The following is a 23006-nucleotide window of genomic DNA, read 5'->3' on the forward strand; positions in this document are numbered from 1 at the left end:
GTTCAGTATATTTTGTTAATAAATTCATGCTCAACAGCTTGTGTCAAACGTTTCTGTACTGTAGGCAGGCCTGCTCTTGTATTGACTCAATGACTCTTCAAATATTCCAGTTTCTGCTACTAACAAAATGTTACCTGATATCAAAATCACTGGATCTGAATATTACAAGTATGAAAGCTCATTGTAAACCTAAAAGCATTTCATTGCAAGACTTAACCACTCTCACATCAAGCCTGTAAAATACAGTAACAAGAACAGTGACGAGATGAACAGTTCCCACAAGCAGTGTTTATACGCATCAGCATTTTAATGGGAAAAAGCAAGAACACGTTGTAGCATCAACATAACCCCCACAAAACACCCCCTCAAAACATAAGGTCTGAAAATATCAGACCTTATGAGCTGTTTATGATAATCGGTTGGTTAAAATGAAATTAACTCAAAATAAGGCAACAAAAGGGGTCTCATCCGACTGTATTATTAAAACTGCTCCATAGGGGGAACCAGTTCAAAAATCTGATACGTTCAAGTTTTTTTGTAACATTTGATAACTATTTACTACTTTGTCATAAAAATAAAAATAAACTGCAAAAAGTTCAATATTTAGGTTTTATACACAGAATAACTTTAAGTCTATATTACTTTTCAGTCTAGATCATTTTTCACTGCATAGCAATGCCCCTGGAAGAATCAAATGTTGCACTGTCCCCTACATTTTCATGGACCAGCATTAAACAGTGATGTTAATATGCCCATGTCTAGTGTTAACGATCCCTTACCCCAGCCCGCCCTTCAAAAAAGCAAGCAAGCAAGCTTCCATAATTAACATGATTTTTTTCCCTCTTTATACAGCGTCAGAACAGTTTAACAGACTGTTTGGTTATTTACATACAAAACAGTATACGTACGTATGTAAGCCCTTCTAAAATAAAAGTTTCAAAAGGAAAAAAAGTGGAATGCAAAACAATTCAAAATACCTAGAATTTTTGTAACATCAAATTGTGTGAAAAGGTAACCAAGAGTAATAGTATTGTGCAATATGTCTGCCTTTTAAAGAAACAGTGGCAGTAATCCCTGCAATTGGTTTTTAGTTGAGATTGAAAACAGCATGAAAAAATTTTTTACAACAGTTGACATCCATTTGATTAATTTTTTTATATATATATATAAACATAACACAAAAAAAGGTTCTTACATTTCACATGATTCCATGGTGTCATTGCTATAAACATTTAGTTAAAATGACAGTCCCGAAACAAAACAAAACAGGCAAAGCTTGTTAACGATATCAGCAGTTGAAATCATTCTAAACAAACCAACGAGAAAAAGCAAATCCAAAAGAAGTTGCTGCTTTTTTAATCATGTTTTATTTATTTAAATGTATTTATTTTTAATTAAAAATGGCATAGTCCTTTCTGATTCTTGAGTCAGTCAATCTGACACGGGGCCAAAGACCTTTGTAGGGTGTGTGTGGGTGTGTGTGTCTGTGTGTGTTTGTGTGCATGGGTATATATACACAAATGTATCTTATATCCCAGGACTGGGCAACGCTCCACCTCCGATGGATAACACACAAGCTTTCCCTCCTCCACGCCACCTTTAAACTTACATGTAAAAACCAGGTTGGGGGACTGGACAGGAAGAGGTGGAATCACACATCCCCGCCATAGAGTTCTTAATCATGTTGTAAAATACGGGGCACATGTCCACCCCCTGTGGTGGTGGAGGGTAGGAGACCGACGCTGGGCTACCGGGCCAGCGCTGATCAGTGGGTGTGGTAGCCAGCGGTGCCCATGCCCGACTGGTTGGCCAGCACCGTCCCGTTGACTCCCTGTCCAGGCTCCACCACACCGCCATTACTCACCGCTCCCACACCCGTCCACCCTGCACCCGCCTGTAAATGACTACACACACACACAGACAAGAGGTTAGAGGACAGGTGAAGAATGGGGAGAGAAAGAAGACGTAAATCCGAAATGGTTAGAGGGCAGGAGTGTAAAGATAAGGAAGGAGAGGGATGGAGAGAAAGAGACATTTACAAGAAAAAGACTGATCTTTAAGGGCTGCATTTCATTCCAACACTGTTCTCTTCAGTAGTTCATGAGCGCTCACTTGAAGCCCTGCTGGTTCCAGGCCTGTCCGTAGACTCCGTAGGTGGGCACCTGCCACCCGCTGGGCACGTATTGGCCAATCTGCTGGGCGTTACCGTACCACTGGGCATACTGGCTGTAGGGCTGCGCTGCAAAGCCCATTTTGTTCTGCTGCGGAGACAACACTTAGGGATCAAACAGTGTCATGGATCAACTATGTTTTTCTGTTTCCCTTAGAAATTGTCCATTAACACAGGAAAGTGGCCATGCTATCTCAAGCCCTCGAAAACTGAGCGCATATATACAGTATCTCACAAAAGTGAGTACACACCTCACATTTTTGTAAATATTTGAGTATATCTTTTCATGTGACAACACTGAAGAAATGACACTTTGCTATGCAGAGTAGTGAGTGTACAGCTTGTATAACAGTGTACATTTGCTGTCCCCTCAAAATAACTCAACACACAGCCATTCATGTCTAAACCGCTGGCAACAAAAGTGAGTACACCCCTAAGTGAAAATGTCCAAATTGGGCCCAATTAGTCATTTTCCCTCCTTGGTGTCATGTGACTTGTTAGTGTTACAAGGTCTCAGGTGTGAATGGGGAGCAGGTGTGTTAAATTTGGTGTCATCGCTCTCACACTCCCTCATACTGGTCACTGGAAGTTCAACATGGCACCTCATGGCAAAGAACTCTGAGGATCTGAAAAAAAAAATAAAAATGTTGCTCTACATAAAGATGGCCTGGGCTATAAGAAGATTGCCAAGACCCTGAAACTGAGCTGCAGCACGGTGGCCAAGACCATACAGCGGTTTAACAGGACAGGTTCCACTCAGAACAGGCCTCGCCATGGTCGACCAAAGAAGTTGAGTGAACGTGCTCAGCGTCATTCCAGAGGTTGTCTTTGGGAAATAGACGTATGAGTGCTGCCAGCATTGCTGCAGAGGTTGAAGGGGTGGGGGGTCAGCCTGTCAGTGCTCAGACCATACGCCGCACACTGCATCAAATTGGTCTGCATGGCTGTCGTCCCAGAAGGAAGCCTCTTCTAAATATGATGCACAAGAAAGCCCGCAAACAGTTTGCTGAAGACAAGCAGACTAAGGACATGGATTACTGGAACCATGTACTGTGGTCTGATGAGACCAAGATAAACTTATTTGGTTCAGATGGAGTCAAGTGTGTGTGGCGGCAACCAGGTGAGGAGTACAAAGACAAGTGTGTCTTGCCTACAGTCAAACATGGTGGTGGGAGTGTCATGGTCTGGGGCTGCATGAGTGCTGCCGGCACTGGGGAGCTACAGTTCATTGAGGGAACCATGAATGCCAACATGTACTGTGACATACTGAAGCAGAGCGTGATCCCCTCCCTTCGGAGACTGGGCCGCAGGGCAGTATTCCAACATGATAACGACCCCAAACACACCTCCAAGACGACCACTGCCTTTCTAAAGAAGCTGAGGGTAAAGGTGATGGACTGGCCAAGCATGTCTCCAGACCTAAACCCTATTGAGCATCTGTGGGGCATCCTCAAACGGTAGGTGGAGGAGTGCAAGGTCTCTAACATCCACCAGCTCTGTGATGTCGTCATGGAGGAGTGGAAGAGGACTCCAGTGGCAACCTGTGAAGCTCTGGTGAACTCCATCCCCAAGAGGGTTAAGGCAGTGCTGGAAAATGATGGTGGCCACACAAAATATTGACACTTTGGGCCCAATTTGGACATTTTCACTTTAGGGGTGTACTCACTTTTGTTGCCAGCGATTTAGACATTAATGGCTGTGTGTTGTGTTATTTTGAGGGGACAGCAAATTTACACAGTTATACAAGCTTTACATTGTAGCAAAGTGTCATTTCTTCGGTGTTGTCACATGAAAAGATCTACTCAAATATTTACAAAAATGTGAGGGGTGTACTCACATTTGTGAGATACTGATTATAAACACTGCTCAAAAAAATTAAGGGAACACAAACAACACAATGTAACTCCAAGTCAATCACACTTCTGTGAAATCAAACTGTCCACTTAGGAAGCAACACTGATTGACAATACATTTCACATGCTGTTGTGCAAATGGAATAGACAACAGGTGGAAATTATAGGCAATTAGCAAGACACCCCCAATAAAGGACTGGTTTTGCAGGTGGTGACCACAGACCACTTCTCAGTTCCTATGCTTCCTGGCTGATGTTTTGGTCACTTTTGAATGCTGGCGGTGCTTTCACTCTAGTGGTAGCATGAGACGAAGTCTACAACCCACACAAGTGGCTCAGGTAGTGCAGCTCATCCAGGATGGCACATCAATGCGAGCTGTGGCAAGAAGGTTTGCTGTGTCTGTCAGCATAGTGTTCAGAGCATGGAGGCGCTACCAGGAGACAGGCCAGTACATCAGGAGACGTGGAGGAGGCCGTAGGAGGGCAACAACCCAGCAGCAGGACTGCTACCTCCGCCTTTGTGCAAGGAGGAGCAGGGGGAGCACTGCCAGAGCCCTGCAAAATGACCTCCAGCAGGCCACAAATGTGCATGTGTCTGCTCAAACGGTCAGAAACAGACTCCATGAGGGTGGTATGAGGGCCCGACGTCCACAGGTGGGGGTTGTGCTTACAGCCCAACACCGTGCAGGACGTTTGGCATTTGCCAGAGAACACCAAGATTGGCAAATTCGCCACTGGCGCCCTGTGCTCTTCACAGATGAAAGCAGGTTCACACTGAGCACGTGACAGACGAGTCTGGAGACGCCGTGGAGAACGTTCTGCTGCCTGCAACATCCTCCAGCATGACCGGTTTGGCGGTGGGTCAGTCATGGTGTGAGGTGGCATTTCTTTGGGGGGCCGCACAGCCCTCCATGTGCTCGCCAGAGGTAGCCTGACTGCCATTAGGTACCGAGATGAGATCCTCAGACCCCTTGTGAGACCATATGCTGGTGCGGTTGGCCCTGGGTTCCTCCTAATGCAAGACAATGCTAGACCTCATGTGGCTGGAGTGTCAGCAGTTCCTGCAAGAGGAAGGCATTGATGCTATGGACTGGCCCGCCTATTCCCCAGACCTGAATCCAATTGAGCACATCTGGGACATCATGTCTCGCTCCATCCACCAACGCCACGTTGCACCACAGACTGTCCAGGAGTTGGCGGATGCTTTAGTCCAGGTCTGGGAGGAGATCCCTCAGGAGACCATCCGCCACCTCATCAGGAGCATGCCCAGGCGTTGTAGGGAGGTCATACAGGCACGTGGAGGCCACACACACTACTGAGCCTCATTTTGACTCGTTTTAAGGACAATACATCAAAGTTGGATCAGCCTGTAGTGTGGTTTTCCACTTTAATTTTGAGGGTGACTCCAAATCCAGACCTCCATGGGTTGATACATTTGATTTCCAATGATAATTTGTGTGATTTTGTTGTCAGCACATTCAACTATGTAAAGAAAAAAGTATTTAATAAGATTATTTCATTCATTCAGATCTAGGATGTGTTATTTTAGTGTTCCTTTTATTTTTTTGAGCAGTTATATATATATATATATATATATATTTATTTATTTATTTATTTATTACACACACAGTACCAGTCAAAACTTTGGATACAGCTACTCATTCAAAGGTTCTTTATTTTTTACATTGTAGAACAATAGTGAATACATCAAAACTATGAAATAACATATTGAATCATTTAGTAACCAAGAAAGTGTTAATCAAATCCAAATATATTTTATATTTGAGATTCTTCAAATAGCCACCCTTTGCCTTGATGACCGCTTTGCACACTCTTGGCATTCTCTCAACCAGCTTCACCTGGAATGCTTTTTTCACCTGAACGGGCTTGAAGGAGTTCCCACATATGCTGAGCACTTGTTGGCTGCTTTCCTTCAAGGCCAGTTTTATTGCTTCTTTAAATCAGCACAACAGCTTTCAGCTGTGCTAACATAATTGCAAAAGCGTTTTCTAATGATCAATTAGCCTTTTAAAATGATAAACTTGGATTAGCAAACACAACGTGCCATTGGAACACAGGACTGATGGTTGCTGACAATGTGCCTCTGTACGCCTATGTAGATATTCCATTAAAAATCAGCAGTTCCAGCTACAATAGCCATTTACAACATTAACAATGTCTACACTGTATTTCTGATCAATTTGATGTTATTTTAATGGACAACAAAATAGCTTTTCTTTCGAAAACAAAATAACATTTCTAAGTGACCCCAAACTTTTGAACAGTACTGTATGTATGTATGTGTGTATATAACATACATATTGTATAATACCATACAATATACAGATATGTAATAACAGACAGTAATGATGTTGTATGAGAAAGGGAGATGTTACCTGCGGTGTTACCTGAGGCACCTGTACCTGCTGCATGGGGCTGACCATGTCTGTGGTCTCCTTCCCCCAGTAACACTTCACCACGTGCCCCTCCATGGACGTCCCATTCACTGACACAATGGCGTGGGCCGCTCCCTCGTGGGAGTTGAACCTAGACCAGGTAGAGGTGTGAGAGGGGGACAAGGGTGAGAATGAGTCTTCCTATGGCAATGACTCGGTGCAGTCCAACTGCAATGTGGGTCGATCTCAAACACACTCTCTCAGTCTGTGGTCTTACCTCACAAACGAGTAGCCTTTGTCTGGGAAAACTCTGATCTCCATGATCTGACCGAAGGGGGTGAAGGTCTGCCTCATCAGTTGCTCTAAGGTGGGGGAATAGAGGAAGGGGTAGTTATATACCTGTGAGTCCTATATTCACACAATCACTGTTAACACAACAGTTATAAAGGGGGTAGTTATATAGAGAGGGAGGATAGTTATCTAGAGAGAGGGTAGTAGTTCTATAGAGAGACGTAGTTATATAGAGGGGGGGTACTTATATAGAGAGGCGTAGTTGTATAGAGAGGGGTAGTTATATAGAGAGAGGGGTAGTTGTATAGAGGGGAGGGGTTGTTATTTAGAGAGGGGTAGTTATATGGAGAGGGATAGTTATATAGAGAGAGGGGGGGTAGTTATATATAGAGGGGGGGTAGTTCAGGGTTTCCGTTAGCTAACAAAACTCAAAGCTGATCAATAGAACAGACAGCGGTTTTTGCACAAGGGAAAGGTATGTTATGACGTTTACACTGGAAATATGGGATCACCAGATCATGATATTTTGCTCTTTCACACCGAGGCTTGGTGATTATCGAGGGGGAGATTGTTGGAAAGTTCTCAAATAGGCCTACTGTGAAGAACTATTAAGCTATCATTCGCAATGGATGTTAAAAAAAACGTTGTTTACTTACCGTGTGAGGTGAAGAAAAAATGACTGAGAAACTCAGCTTATTAGTGGTGGACATGGTGACTAAAACAATCAGAACGCAAACATTCCCAAATCCTACATTTGCACGCAGCAGGCCAGGTAGACTACTTCTATGCGTAATGAAAAACCAGACCCATGCTCATTGTTCACATGGTGCACTCCAAACAACTTGGAACATTGCTGCGGGGACTTGCTTCCATTCAGCCACAAGAGCATTAGTGAGGTCGGGCACTGATGTTGGGCGATTAGGCCTGGCTCGCAGTCTGCGTTCCAATTCATCCCAAAGGTGTTCGATGGGGTTGAGGTCAGGGCTCTGTGCAGGCCAGTCAAGATCTTCCACATCGATCTCGACAAACCATTTCTGTAAGGACCTCGCTTTGTGCACGGGGGCATTGTCATGCTGAAACAGGAAAGGGCCTTCCCCAAACTGTTGCCACAAAGTTGGAAGCACAGAATCGTCTAGAATGTAATTGTATGCTGTAGCGTTAAGATTTCCCTTCACTGGAACTAAGGGGCCTAGCCCGAACCATGAAAAACAACCCCAGACCATTATTCCTCCTCCACCAAACTTTACAGTTGGCACTATGCATTGGGGCTATATATTGTGAATTATATATTATCTTTTGTGAATGATGCCCAGCATTAGAAACAATGCCTTTTTTAGCTACTTGTTCGAATCATAGTTGCACACCTCATGTAGCCTAGCCCATAGGCCTATATGTTTTAATAAGGTTTGTATCACAACTTAAGTGGCCAAATACCTTCTTAAAAACTAAGCACATTAACCCGCTTTACAAGGGGTATAGAGCCTAACTAGCATATATAAGCAGCGCGTGAGTTTCAAGTTTGAAGAAGATCATTTTCACCGTATAATAAAAGCATAACATGCATAATTGAATTGGCGGTCACTTTGGATAATGCTATTTTCCGCTAATGGAACATTCACGCTTATAGCCTACTACCATGTGCGCATTGCTGCGCTTATAATGTGAAGAAATAGCCTAATAGTTGATCAACATTTTAAGCTAAACGTTCTGATCTGTTGCATCAGCCACATTGCATAAAACATTTTTTTTATGCTAGTGGTTGTATTAATTTGGGATCTATCGCATCCCACAACTGTTTGGAATATATATTTATTGCACAGAATAGGTCGACTTTTGTACTATGGGGGATAGTAGATTGACATAGGGTAGTGCTTTTGCTGTTCGTTAGGCCTACTCATCTTGTTGGCTGATGAAAAGTAAATGTGGACAGTTCTTCCAATATCTTCAATATGCACCTCAGAATTGGATAAGGACACGCGCAGTTGCGCCCCCGATGTGTCCGTCTTCACTTGTAGCCTGTGAGAAAGACCTGATCACGTGACGGAGAGCCGTGTGAGTGAGAGACGCTTCGGATTGCGCAGCAAACTCAGGGACAAGGGCATTACGCAGCACTCCAGGCTGCAAAAGGCAAGGATTTTTAAAAATAATAATAAAAATAATATGCCATTTAGCAGACGCTTTTATCCAAAGCGACTTACAGTCATGCGTGCATACATTTTAGGGTGCATTACGGCCACAAAGGGGATGCAGCCATGAAATTCGAGGCATTATCAAGTGCTTGTCAAAATGTGAATGAGAGACTATTGGAGTGTGTACAGCCTGCGCAAAAAAAGCTAAATGCCTTTTAAGAAACTTTTTTCAAATCATTATTAGTCTCATTGTGCAGCCTTACAATGTTTTAAAAATCAAAACTTATAGCCCAACCTTTGTAGAACAACTAAAGTTACATAATAACTCTAAATTAAGCATATAGGAGTACCTATTTCTTTGTTAACTGCTCAAGACAGAATAGCCGCATGTGCAGACTCCCTCAAATCATTTGGAGAAAATATCCTTTCTATTTTATTCAGCTTTGTTCAATTGTATTCTTCATACTATAAAATAATGCCACGGAATTATAAGCAAATCCTGTCTGCTAAATTAACTAGTGTAGCCCACAGCCATTTGGCATAGCCAGATCAGGACAACTCAGAATATGCTATTCATTTCTTCTGAAATAGACTACATTTTCTTAATGTCATGCTTCTTTAGACCTGTCTTAAATAAATAATGGATTTATTGCGAAGATGTAGGCTATATTACATGGATTTATTAGACTTTTTAAAATGTGTGTGGAAGCCAGGAGATGCTAAATGTGTTTGTTAATTAAACGGTCAATTACCGTGAGACTGACAGTTATTTGCTTGACAATCACCGGTTCACAAAATTTCGTGACCGACACAGCCCTAATTTAGGCAGGTAGCGTTCTCCTGGTATCCGCCAAACCCAGATTCGTCCGTCGGACTGCCAGATGGTGAAGCGTGATTCATCACTCCAGAGAACGCGTTTCCACTGCTCTAGAGTCCATCACTCCAGCCGACGCTTGGCATTGCGCATGGGGATCTTAGGCTTGTGTGCGGCTGCTCGGCCATGGAAACCCAATTCATGAAGCTCCCAACAAACAGTTATTGTGCTGACATTGCTTCCAGAGGCAGTTTGGAACTCGGTATTGAGTGTTACAACCGAGGACAGATGATTTTTACGCGCTACAGCACTCGGCGGTCCCGTTCTGTGAGCTTGTGTGGCCTACCACTTCGCGGCTGAGTAGTTGTTGCTCCTAGTCGTTTCCACTTCACAATAACAGCGCTTACAGTTGACCGGGGCAGCTCTAGCAGGGCTGGAATTTGACGAACTGACTTGTTGGAAAGGTGGCATCCTATGACGGTGCCACGTTGAAAGTCACTGAGCTTTTCCGTATGGGCCATTCTACTGCCAATGTTTGTCTATGGAGATTGCATGGCTGTGTGCTCGATTTTATACACCTGTCAGCAAACAGGTGTGGCTGAAATAGCCAAATCCACTAATTTGAAGGGGTGTCCACATACTTTTGGTCATGTAGTGAATGTAATGGGGGAATTTATCAAAATAAACAAACACAGGGCAAACAATTCACATGAAACAATAAATCCGCAAGAATTGGCGGGAAAACTGAGTGGAGTCTGGAGAGCAGAGCGCATGCATACTGGAGAGAGACGCCTATAGGCTATATTCGCCACAAACCCCTCCCCTTCTCCTTGTCTCAACATTTTCAATTATACTCGAGACACGTTACCGTCACACATATTTTAGATGCTTTTAACTGACAGCCGCAACTCAATAATCAGCTAGGCCTTTTGCCACGCTCGCTGCCTATGAAAGACTTCCTCATACGCCATTTTTCTCCAGTTCTATTGGTTGTCATATCAACTTTCTTTCATTGTCCAGAAGCCAAATGCACAATCCTAGTCATATTAGCAACCCATCCTAGTTGTTGCATTTTTAGATTCACCCTCTTTCTAAGTTTCTAACTGAGATTTTCATCTCGGTCATATACCGCTTGCATCAGGTGCGCTGTTTAGAATGGTATTTTTCCCTTTTTCCCATGAATTGCATTTTGGCATTTGGTCACATTGTCCATTTTCCTAACGGAAACCCTGGGGTAGTTATAAAGAGAGAGGGTGGTAGTTATATAGAGAGAGGGTGGTAGTTATATAGAGAGAGGGTGGTAGTTATATAGAGAGAGGGGGTAGTTATATAGAGAGAGGGTGGTAGTTATATAGAGAGAGGGTGGTCATTATATAGAGAGAGGGTGGTAGTTATATAGAGAGAGGGTGGTAGTTATATAGAGAGAGGGTGGTAGTTATATAGAGAGAGGGTGGTAGTTATATAGAGAGAGGGTGGTAGTTATATAGAGAGAGGGTGGTAGTTATATAGAGAGAGGGTGGTAGTTATATAAAGAGGGTGGTAGTTATAAAGAGAGGGTGGTAGTTATATAGAGAGAGGGTGGTAGTTATATAGAGAGAGGGTGGTAGTTATATAGAGAGAGGGTGGTAGTTATATAGAGAGAGGGTGGTAGTTATATAGAGAGAGGGTGGTAGTTATATAGAGAGAGGGTGGTAGTTATATAGAGAGAGGGTGGTAGTTATATAGAGAGAGGGTGGTAGTTATATAGAGAGAGGGTGGTAGTTATATAGAGAGAGGGTGGTAGTTATATAGAGAGAGGGTGGTAGTTATATAGAGAGAGGGTGGTAGTTATATAGAGAGAGGGTGGTCGTTATATAGAGAGAGGGTGGTAGTTATATAGAGAGAGGGTGGTCGTTATATACCTGTAAGCCCTGCAGAGACTCCTCCACAGTAGACTGTACAGTTGCTGGGGCTGGACTGGTTCACAACCTCCTCAAACGACAGGTGCTTTGTGTTCGCTGCTCCACAGGGGGGAGGAACAGAAGGTTGATTTAAAACATGAATGAGAAAATAGATTGCGGCAATGTTTTTTGTATCTAATGCCAGCAGGTGTGTGCGAGTCATTCTTTGGAGCAGTGTGTGTATGTGTACTCACTCTCGTAGGTGGCTTTGGGTGCAGGGGGCTTCCTGGTAGCCCAGTTGGTCCTGATCTGCCTTCCTCCCAACCACTGACCTCCCATCTGTTGGATGGCATTCTCCGCATCCTACACACACACAGTCAGTCAGTTCCAATATCCACACACTTTATTAATCACGGTATAACCTAGAATTTAAACCTTATCTACACCAAAGTAGTTAATGAACTACAGGGTGGAATTTGCTTGTCTAAACATTGCTCTGTGTTGTCTGAGGGGGGAGACAAAGGAATGGACACTCACCCATTTGTTGAAGAAGGACACAAAGCCATAGCCTTTAGATTTGCCAGTAGCCATGTCTTTCACCACCCGGGCATCTCTGTGAACAGACAAAGACTACTGTTAGCAAGACAATAGCAAGTTATAGCCTCCGGCCACTGAATCCATCCTATGGAGCAGTGTTTCTAGGGAGCGTATCCTGTCCAAGGAGGTTTCGGCTCACGTTGCTGTAAAGCACTTGATAAGTAGGATTCTAAGAATTTCTGTTGTGAATATTTGCTTATTGACAGACATACCCGAAAAAGATCTGTAGAGAACATTTGACAGATTTTTATTTATTTATTTTATTTCACCTTTATTTAACCAGGTAAGCCTGTTGAGAACAAGTTCTCATTTACAACTGCGACCTGGCCAAGATAAAGCAAAGCAGTGCGATAAAAAACTGAGTTACATTTGGGGTAAAACAAAACAAAGTCAAAAAAATACAACAGAAAATATATATACAGTGTGTGCAAATGTAGCAAGTTATGGAGGTAAGGTAATAAATAGGCCATAGTGCAAAATAATTACAATTAGTATTAACACTGGAATGATAGATGTGCAAGAGATGATGTGCAAATAGAGATACTGGGGTGCAAATGAGCAAAATAAATAACAATATGGGGATGAGGTAGTTGGGTGGGCTAATTTCAGATGGGCTGTGTACAGGTGCAGTGATCGGTAAGGTGCTTTGACAACTGATGCTTAAAGTTAGTGAGGGAGATATGAGTCTCCAGCTTCAGAGATTTTTGCAGTTCGTTCCAGTCATTGGCAGCAGAGAACTGGAAGGAATGGCGGCCAAAGGAGGTGTTGGCTTTGGGGATGACCAGTGAGATATACCTGCTGGAGCGCAGACTACGGGTGGGTGTTGCTATGGTGACCAATGAGCTAAGATAAGGCGGGGATTTGCATAGCAGTGATTTATAGATGACCTGGAGCCAGTGGGTTTGGCGACGAATATGTAGTGAGGACCAGCCAACAAGCGCGTACAGGTCACAGTGGTGGGTAGTATATGGGGCTTTGGTGACAAAACGGATGGCACTGTGATAGACTACATCCAATTTGCTGAGTAGTGTTGGAGGCTATTTTGTAAATGACATCGCCGAAGTCAAGGATTAATGCTGTGAGTACAGCTTATTCTCTTCTGTTCAATCAATACATTCACAATTGAAGGAACATATCTTTGTAGTGTTTTGAATAAGCATAACAGAGATAATAACTGGGGTCAGGAGAAACAGAGAGAACACTCACGATATCCGCCCAAAGGGTGCAAAAGCAGCTTTGATGTCATCCGTGGTGATTTCAGGACTGAGGTCTCCAACGAAAACGTGGAAGTGATCTGAACACAGACAGAATCATATATATATAATACGTTTTTTATAGTCAACTCATTTAGACACCAATGCTAACAATTCTTGGAATATTCTTGATAACAGAAATGTGCTCTGAATGCACCATACACAGTCTAGGCACTACTCCTTTAACACAGTTAGGTACGGTGCATGCCAAAGTATTAAGGGAGATAGTACTCACTGCTTGTGTCTTTCTTCTGGCTGCTAGGGGTTGTGGCCCAGTTCACTTTGACCTCCTGAAGAAGAGAGATAGAGAGAAAGAGAGAGAGATAGATAGAGAGAGAGGGATGGAAATAGGGGTGAAAAGCGAGCCTTACTTGGACACCACACGTGTCTGTCTGTTTGCCGATTAGAGGGCTTGTTGTAGTCACACAATAATAGAGGGAAAGCCTGCTCACACTCAGACTATGTCACAATTCAGTCTCACCGTCTAATCAATCAAATTTGGAACAAAACGTCTAAAAGTAAAAAGGTCCAAATAACAAGGGACTTACAAACAAGTGAATTTTACGAACTTGTATTACTCCTCAAATGGTCCTTCATTACCTGTTGAGGATAAAATATTTTCAACTGAATGTGTCTTTAGAGATATAGTATAGTTATTATTTGGATTCTTTATGCAAAGGGTTTTTTACAAAATAACACATTGTACACAAGAACAATAATAATCATAATAATAAGGGTGGTAGGGTAGAAGTAGAGGAGTGTTATTTGAAACAGGTCAATGGGGGACACTACTTTGAAAGATTACACAACCCAACCAGGTTTAAAGTCATGGGACATGCTGCCAATTCTAATTGGCTATGACAAGTCTTCTCTTCTGAGCATGAACCTGTTTACATGGGTGATGTCCAGAGGCTTTGTCTACCAATAGGATTAAGAGAGAACTCCGACCACAGAACGTATGGACAGCGGGTGAGAAGAACCTATTAACTACACCCAATTTGGGATGGCAGGGTCAGGTAAATGGCACAGAATCCTAAATCGCTAGCTACATTTTGTAGTTAAATAACCTGAAACATTTTTGGGGTATGCATAACATCTTATCAACAGGTGTTTCATACAGTGTTTGAATTCAAGTGCAATCCCTCCTCCACGCTCGTTCATTCAGCATTTCCCCTCAGGCCAAAGGAACAAGACATTTTACTTCCATTGAGACATCTGCAGGCTTCAAACCCAAACAAATGGCACCATCTAATTCAGTCAAATGACAGTGTCAAACGTCCCCATTAATTAGAGATTGGGGCCTGCAGTGTGTTCCTAATGTATATAGAACGCCATCTACGGAATATGTAGTCTTATCTAACACTCAACCACTTTTGAGGAATGGAGACAGCTAGATTATGGGGTGAAGAACTTAGTAGCCTATCGTTGGAAGGCATGCTGCCACCCATTCAAATATAGCCTAAGCACGTACAAAACTTTCTTCTGGTGTTGTGGTATTATTGATCAATGAGGAAACCCTTTCCATTCATGTCATACTTACTGATGTTTAATGTGAACTGTTGAGGTTGAACTGACAACATGATGCAGTGTGATACCCATGATGCAATGTGATACCCAGTCAATGAGCCTCTGTCCCAAATCAACCCCAAGCCCCTTCCCCTAGAAACTTCTAATAGGTCTGCCATATTGCTTGCACCCATGCGACCTTTCCAGACCTACATCAAGTCAAGTGTCTAGGGATAACGGCTAGGGGTTGATTTGAACTTGGCTTCAATTCCTTCCTCCTGTCTTTTGGCCAAACCTCCCCAAGCCGACTCACCCTGTAGATACGATAGCTTACCTTACCCATTATTTTACGACCGTTCATGGCTGCGAGTGACGCGGCAGCGTGCCTGTGTTCGTAGAACTCCACAAAGCAGTAGGGGTCATTACCTGCCGTCTGGAGGGGGACAGGGACAAGAACAGGGACTTTAACATCAGAACTGGGCATTTCATCCTACCATTGTAAAATGTAGGCCTAGTTGAGTCTCCCTCCTTACAATGTAAACCATGGTAAGCTAGCCTATATAAGCTAAAATCCATCATCATCATTATTAAGAGATTGGCCAAAGTACAAGTCTTTCTTCTATTTAGCGTGACAGACTCAGAATCTCAATATTAATCAATCCCAGAGGTAAGACTCACAACAGTACAATGTGTTCTTAAACAGGCTCCTGGCTAATATTGGTCAAAGCTGTTGTCGTATTGGGCTACTCAGTCCTGGGGCTCACTCTGTGGGGTACCAGATAAAGCAGTATTGTGTAGGACAGACGTCCCTCTCTGTCATGTTCAACAGGGAATTGTGTGGGCATGTTTGCTTTTCTATAGGCTCTATACATTACATTCTGCAATATTCTATGTGTTGCAGACCACTGAATAGGCCCACAGTCATGGTCAACGTTCAGATGGCACAAAACAATAGTTTTTTTTTTTTTTTTTAAAGCAGAGGTAATCCCCTCAACGAGTCACATCATAATGCCTTTTTTCTTTACGTTTCTCTGGTTTGTTCTAACTGAAAACGGCGCAGTGTTAAGAAACTCTGAGTAGAATCAAATGTTCATTCCTAGACAATAGGAAGGTTGATTTTGACTCACATCTACTATCATTTTACAGCTCTTGCAGGGTCCGATCTGGCCGAACAGCTGCATGATGAGGGCTTCGGTCACATCCCGGGACAGGTTCCCCACATACCTGCAGCACAGTGTCAACACATCAGCATGGACACCCTGGGCTCAGCTCAGCAAATACAAGACAAACAGATGCTCCACATAGCTGACAATAAATAGACATGGAAATGTGGTTAAGAACACCTGGATTTAAAGGGATAGTTTACCACCATCCACAATGTTACTGAGGTATGAAACCGTCTGGAATTGTTTGTTATTTTGGGCTGAACTGTTTAACCCACAGTATTCTACCTCACAGCTAACAATTAGGAAGAAGTTGAATTGACTGATTCAGTTTTACATTGAGTAAATCCATTTGAAGTCAATCACTTAAACAGCACCCCTTTTGAGCAAAACCTTGCATACATATTTGCTGATTGTAGAAGTGCTCAGAAAGTGACTTTTTGGACCTGAATGCCAAAACATTCAAGAGATAAAGGTGCTCAAAGTTGACCATTTTGCATACCCCACATTTTGCATGTCTTCATCACTGGAAAAGAGAAACGGTTGAGATTGGTATCATTTAAAAGCTTACAAACAGGGTTATCAAACTATTTTATAATTTCTGGAAAACAATGTTTAATTAACATTGTAATTTAACCTCAATTATCTAAAAACATTTGTAGCTTAGACCCAATTTTACAGGTGACGTTTTTGTGATGTGCACGCCATCGGTTGAGACAACATGCTCTTGAATACAGGGTGGGTGTCATGTTTTGGCTGATAATAAATTGAAACGTCGACTTTCAAAAATGGTACCACAAAGACGGTTGGAGGTCCACACATCAGAGAATGTTGACTTGAATCGGAATATCTGTTTTAAATTATACTATTAATCTTCTATAGGAAACCTATTGAAATCATAGAAATATAGATCATAGAATAGACATGACCATTTAAGTTGACATCCGAGGGTGGGTGGACCGGCGGCCATCTTTGTGGTAGTAATTAGAAGTTCATTTCAATAACATTTCAATTGTGTACCAGCTAAATGACAGTGGTCTGAAGGGATAGGTCCATTCTATAAATTATATTTCTATGATTGAAATGACACCCACTGTATTCAAGAGCATGTTGTGTCTCAACTGATGGCGGGCACAACACAAAAACCTCAGATGTGAAATATGGTCTCTCAGCTACACTACAGCACATACAAATATGAATAAAACATTTGTGGAGTTTACAGGGCTTTACAGTGCGACCATTTTACTCACATATGCGCCTAAATATTTTGCTGTGTGACCTGGAATTTTTATTTAGGAGCACCAGTGTGCCTAGAAAAACTACATCTTTGTATGCGCCTACATTTGCCAACTTAGGCGCACACGTGCACCTTGTAAAAAACAATCAGCGTAAAGCCCTGGTTTACGCGTTTTTAGATAATTGACATTAAAGGTGTAAAAATGTATTCTTATACAATACATTCTTTAAAGAAATAAAATAGTTTGACAACTGTTTGTAAGCTTTTAAATGATATCAAACCCAACCGTTTCGTTCCAGTGATGAAGACTTTCTATAAAGTAATCCTTCTTCCCCCACCCCCCATAAAACATTTTTTAATTTTTTTAAAGGTGGTTGTCCCACTGGCTATCATAAGTTGAATGCACCAATTTGTAAGTCGCTCTGGATAATGATGCTAAATGATGTAATTGTAAGACATGGATGTATGGAAGCCCATTCCCACCACCAAATTATTATTATTTTTATGACTAGGAGTTATGAGATACTATATCATAATTATGAGTTACTAAGTCATTATGAGATAAGCAAGTCATACTTATGAGATAGTACGTCATTATCATGAGATAGTAAGTAATTCTAGATCACGGACATTGAAGAGTCCTGCAGGTCGGCCCCTATTAAAGGAGCAATCTGGGATTCAAACAAAGCATTTTTCCCCGCCACTAAGAATGGGGCAGGAGAAATGTAACCACTCAAATACATAGATGCAAGGACTCTCACATATGGATGCAAGTACTGACCATCCATGACATCAAAATGATAGTTTTAACCATGTTTTGAAGATATACAGTATTTGTTTACAATTACATTGTTTACAAACAATGGAGTAGAACAAGATTATATTTTGGGTTCTGATGGGGTAAGACCGTTGCTCATGAGGCATTTCTAAGTTCAATGGCTATATGAATAATTTTAAAGTCCAAAAATGTATGTACCAATACCAGATTGCCCTTTTTAAAACGGATACTGTATAGCTTCAAAACATGGTTAAAACTATAATTTCAATTTCATGGATTGTCAGTCCTTGCATCCATATGCGAGAGTCCTTGCGTCTATGTATTTGAGAATGGTTACATTTCTCCTGTCCCACTCCTCAGCTGTTCACCAAAAAAGTAGCAGGGAAATTGCTTTGTTATTGTTTGAATCCCAGATTGCCCCTTTAAAAAGGGGTAGCTCTGCAGGATTATTCGATGTCCATGATCCAGACTTACATGTCTCATAATAATGGCTTACATATCTCAAGTATGACTTACTATTAGGGCTGGATGATATGGGCGATTCAACATATACAGTGCATTCGGAAAGTGTTCAGAGCCCTTGACTTTTTCCACATTTTGTTATGTTACAGCCTAATTCTAAAATTGATTAAATAGTTTTTCCCCCTCATCAATCTACACACAATACCCCATGATGACAAAGCAAAAAACGGTTTTTAGAATATTGCAAATCTATCAAAATAATAACTGAAATATCACATTTTACATAAGTATTCAGTCCCTTTACTCAGTACTTTGTTGAAGAACCTTTGGCAGCGATTACAGCCTCTAGTCTTCTTGGGTATGACGCTACAAGCTTGGCACACCTGTATTTGGAGAGTTTCTCCCATTCTTCTCTGCAGATCCTCTCAAGCTTTGTCAGGTTGGATGGGGAGCGTCGCAGCACAGCTCTCTCCATAGATATTCGATCGGGTTCAAGTCCAGACTCTGACCAGGCCACTCAAGGACATTCAGAGACTTGTCCCGAAGCCACTCATGCGTTGTCTTGGCTGTGTGCTTAGGGTCGTTGTCCTGTTAGAAGGTGAACCTTTGTCCCAGTCTGAGATCCTGAGCGCTCTGGAGCAGGTTTTCATCAAGGATCTCTGTACTTTGCTCCATTAATCTTTCCCTTGTTCCTGACTAGTCTCCCAGTCCCTGCCACTGAAAAACATCCCCACAGCATGATGCTGCCACCACCATGCTTCACCGTAGTGATTTCCTCCAGACGTGACAAATGGCATTCAGGCCAAAGAGGTCAATCTTGGTTTCATCAGACAAGAGAATCTTGTTTCTCATGGTCTGAGAGTCCTTTAGGTGTCTTTTAGCAAACTCCAAGCGGGCTGTCATGTACCTTTTACTGAGGAGTGCCTTCCGACAGGCCACTCTACCATAGATGCCTGATTGGTGGAGTGCTGCAGAGATGGTTGTGCTTCTGGAAGAAAAATGTCCACAGGGGAACTCTGGAGCTCTGTCAGAGTGACCATCGGGTTCTTGGTCACCTCCCTGACCAAGGCCCTTCCCCCCCTGATTGCTGAGTTTGGCCAGGCGGCCGGCTCTAGGAAGAGTCTTGGTGGTTCCAAACTTCTTCCATTTAAGAATGATGGAGGTCACTGTGTTATTGGACACCTTCAATGCTGCAGAAATTTTTTCGTACCCTTCCCCAGATCTGTGCCCCGACACAATCCTGTCTCGGAGCTCTACGGACAATTCCTTCGACCTATTGGCTTGGTTTTTGCTCTGACATGCACTGTCAACTGTGGGACCTTATATAGACAGGTGTGTGCCTTTCCAAAGCATGTCCAATCAATTGAATTTACCACAAGTTGTAGAAGTTGTAGAAACATCTCAAGGATGATCAATGGAAACCGGATGCACCTGAGCTCCATTTCGAGTCTCATAGCAAAGGGTCTGAATACTTATGTAAATAAGGTATTGCCATTTTTATTTACTTTTATAAATTAGCAAACCTTTCTAAAAACCTGTTTTCGCTTTGCCATTATGGGGTATTGTGTGTAGATTGATGAGGAAATGTTTGTACTTAATCAATTTTAGAATAAGGCTGTATTGTAACAAAATGTGGAAAAAGTAAAGGGGTCTAAATACTTCCTGAATGCACTGTAAATCTAGATTTTTTAAAAGTTATCTAAATAAGCTTTGTTGCACAATTAAAAAAAGGTCAATACACTGCATTTCAAACAGCCATGAATAATCTAATGAATTCGGGGCTTGTAAAATTATAAAGAATTCAGGGCTTGTAAAATTATACCTAAGCTAAATATAAGCCTTCCACAATCATAAGACCGACTAATAATTTAATTATTTTACCAAAATAGTTTAACCTGCATTTTTGGCAATAATCACTGATCTGGCTTTCATAAACAATCTCCCAAGCACAAGCCCACATGCTAGTGAGTAGCTTGCTAAACTTTATATTTCAAATCTAGCCAACTTGGATATATTTGCTTGCTAACAAGGTAGAACAGTTGAACTGTTATGAATACACCCTCCTGTCTGTCTCCAACTGTTTGAACAACATGGTCTGTTCACTTTGTTTAGATATTGAAATAAAGTGGCCTACCTGGATAAGAAAATGCATATTTCTCAGAATGAAAACTAGTTTCCAATTCCTTATATAAATGTATTTTTATGCTCATTGCAGAATAGACTGCTAGCACATAAGTCTGTGGCTAAAATGCTGCTGGTGGTACATGGTACCGCAATGCCTAGAGCGAAAGAACTGAGCATAACTTTTCCACAATCATGTTCATTGATACTCTAGTTTTAGTAGGGTCTGCTCTGTTCTACATTTTGGGAGTTGAGACATAAAAAGGGTTTCGTTAGAAAGGTTAAGTTCTCGTCTATTACAGTAAAATAATGTATCTAAGCGTTTCGGTGTCCATATGACCGATTCTGTTGGATCAAACCTCAAATACAAATAGCAAGTTTAAATTGCTTGTTGTCAGAGAGGAAGAAGTTATCTTTCGTTGTTTGTTGTTGTGAGTGACAGGTGGAGGGGCTTGGTGTCTGTGTGTGAGTGGGAAAGTGCACAGAGCACACAGCACAGAAGGAGCGAAGGAGACCAAAAAGACAGAACACTCATAAAAACATGTGTTTCTTGTGATACAGGCATTTGGCACATTCCACTAAAACATTCATTCAAAATATCACCCAGCCCTACTTATTATCTCATAACTCAGTCTGATTAATTGTTTGGGGTGGTGGGAACAGGCTTCCATAGATGTCTCATGGTATGGTATGCAAAGTGTCAACTTTGAGCACCTTTACCTCCTGAATGTTTTGGCACACAGGTCCAAAAATCGACTTTCTGAAAACGTATTCTATGGGCAAACATGTACGTAAAGTGTTGTTTAAATCAATGGGGATGTTTTCAAAAATATATTTACCCATTTGGGATATTGGGAGTTTTAAAATGGATACTAGCCCAAGCGAGGCACGGTATAACCACAGCGGCCACATGAAGAAGCCAACTGAGGTGAAACTGAAACCAAGACAGGGATGCGCCATACAAAGAAGAAAAACAGTGAAGTAAAGTTAGCTGGGCTGCTTGAAAACAGTAAACACCCCACCGTCTTTTACAGCTACTGTAACGTTACATATTATTTGTAACATTGTCACAACTGAGATTATGTTACTGTGAGTTTATGTCTGCTGCTAGAAGAAGCAACACACATTGATACAGTAACATTCACGGTTAGAATTTCCTTGAGTTAGTAGGCGCCTAGGCCCCAGAAACTGAAACTCGGCATCCGACAAGACTAGGCCACGCTTTCACATTCCATTCAATATTTTCCTTAACTAACTAAGGTTAGCTAGCTATGTGCATTAGCTATCATACATGGCCAGTGTCGTAGTAACAACACCGACACTGCGACAGACTAACAAACCCAAATTGAATCTCAGATTTGTAGCGGTATGGACGGCAAGTTAGCAAACCAACATAACACTGATGAATGCCGAGCAGTGTCGCTAGTTAGATTGTAGTTAGTTAGCCAACCCGTTAGCAGGTAGGTTATGATTTCACATATATTATAACTAGAGTATGGACACCGGTGTAGAAAAGTATCAGGCTGATGACAACAGCATTGCTCCGCTGCCGACAAGGGTTAGTTAGCAAGCAAGATAGTTAGCAGCATGTTAGTCATTCTCGAATAGCTGATATTACCAAAATATACAAAATAATTCTCAATTAACTCCCATAGGCGAATAAGAACATCGCAATATCAATAAATGCTGAAATCTAAAGGTGGCTTTCGAAATTATTATGCAGTCGCAACAGTGTTCGCAACAAAACAGTGCCTTTGTCTAAAAAATGGACACGTTTGACATGTTACCTAGCTAGCCTGCTAGCCAGTGCGGCTAGTTAGTTGGTAACGTTAGCTAGCTGACATTTTCATCAAATCCCCAGTTGGCTGGCTCACAACTAGAAAACAGGGGGTGGAGAACTGACTGACATGATTATTACGGACCACATATTATGAAAATGCAATTGACACGTACAAGAGCGATACATGCACCGCTACATTATACTTGAAAGAAACGGTCAGTCGGATAGTTAGCTTGCGGCTAATCATACATACAGGGTCTTGGGTTGTTCGTCGTCCATCATATTTTCCGACGGAGTGTGAGATCGAACCCTGAGCGAAAAGTCCACGTGTGTCGTATTCTATGATGACCTTGGATTCTTGCTCCTTTCCCCTATTTTGCTGATGTCAACTGAACAATAGCCCCCCAAAAAATTATGCGCAGTAAATAGCTCCGCCACCCCTGCTAACTTTAATGAACAATGGAAAGGCGACACAAGATGGCCGTGAAAGAAAGCGGATATACGGCTTCGCATGCGCACTGTGGCTTAGATGAAGGCACTGGCAGAATGGGCAAAACATATTTGTGCTTCAGATGGC

At 42.1% G+C, this 23006-nt stretch overlaps 1 protein-coding gene across 2 annotated transcripts; it reads right to left on the reverse strand.

Annotated features, from left to right (window-relative positions):
- Window positions 1–283: 283 nt before the first annotated feature.
- LOC121541552 (nucleolysin TIA-1) lies at window positions 284–22919 on the reverse strand. 2 transcript variants are annotated; one of them, XM_041850631.2, is made up of 12 exons: window positions 22683–22919; window positions 16016–16112; window positions 15223–15321; window positions 13618–13672; window positions 13336–13423; window positions 12070–12145; window positions 11787–11895; window positions 11554–11649; window positions 6696–6780; window positions 6419–6569; window positions 2113–2258; window positions 284–1904 (listed from the first exon to the last, which is right to left on the reverse strand). In XM_041850631.2, the coding sequence occupies exons 1-12, from the start codon at window positions 22709–22711 to the stop codon at window positions 1766–1768; spliced, it is 1170 nt and encodes a 389-aa protein (XP_041706565.1). In that variant the 5' UTR covers window positions 22712–22919; the 3' UTR covers window positions 284–1765. The 2 variants fall into 2 exon arrangements, with proteins under 2 accessions (XP_041706565.1, XP_041706564.1); XM_041850630.2 differs by having other exon boundaries at window positions 2113–2261; window positions 22683–22918.
- Between the last annotated feature and the right edge of the window lie 87 nt (window positions 22920–23006).

This window comes from Coregonus clupeaformis, chromosome 27, assembly GCF_020615455.1.
Source record: "Coregonus clupeaformis isolate EN_2021a chromosome 27, ASM2061545v1, whole genome shotgun sequence".
In the NCBI taxonomy this organism is placed as follows: domain Eukaryota; kingdom Metazoa; phylum Chordata; class Actinopteri; order Salmoniformes; family Salmonidae; genus Coregonus; species Coregonus clupeaformis.

Coding starts and splice junctions, on each gene's coding strand:
- LOC121541552 (XM_041850630.2), bottom strand. CDS start 22,711: ATGATGGACGACGAACAACCCAAGACCCT. Junction 15,322..16,015: donor GCTGTAAAATGATAGTAGAT/GTGAGTCAAAAT, acceptor GTCCCCCTCCAG/ACGGCAGGTAATGACCCCTA. Junction 11,650..11,786: donor ACCCAAAGCCACCTACGAGA/GTGAGTACACAT, acceptor CCTGTGGAGCAG/CGAACACAAAGCACCTGTCG.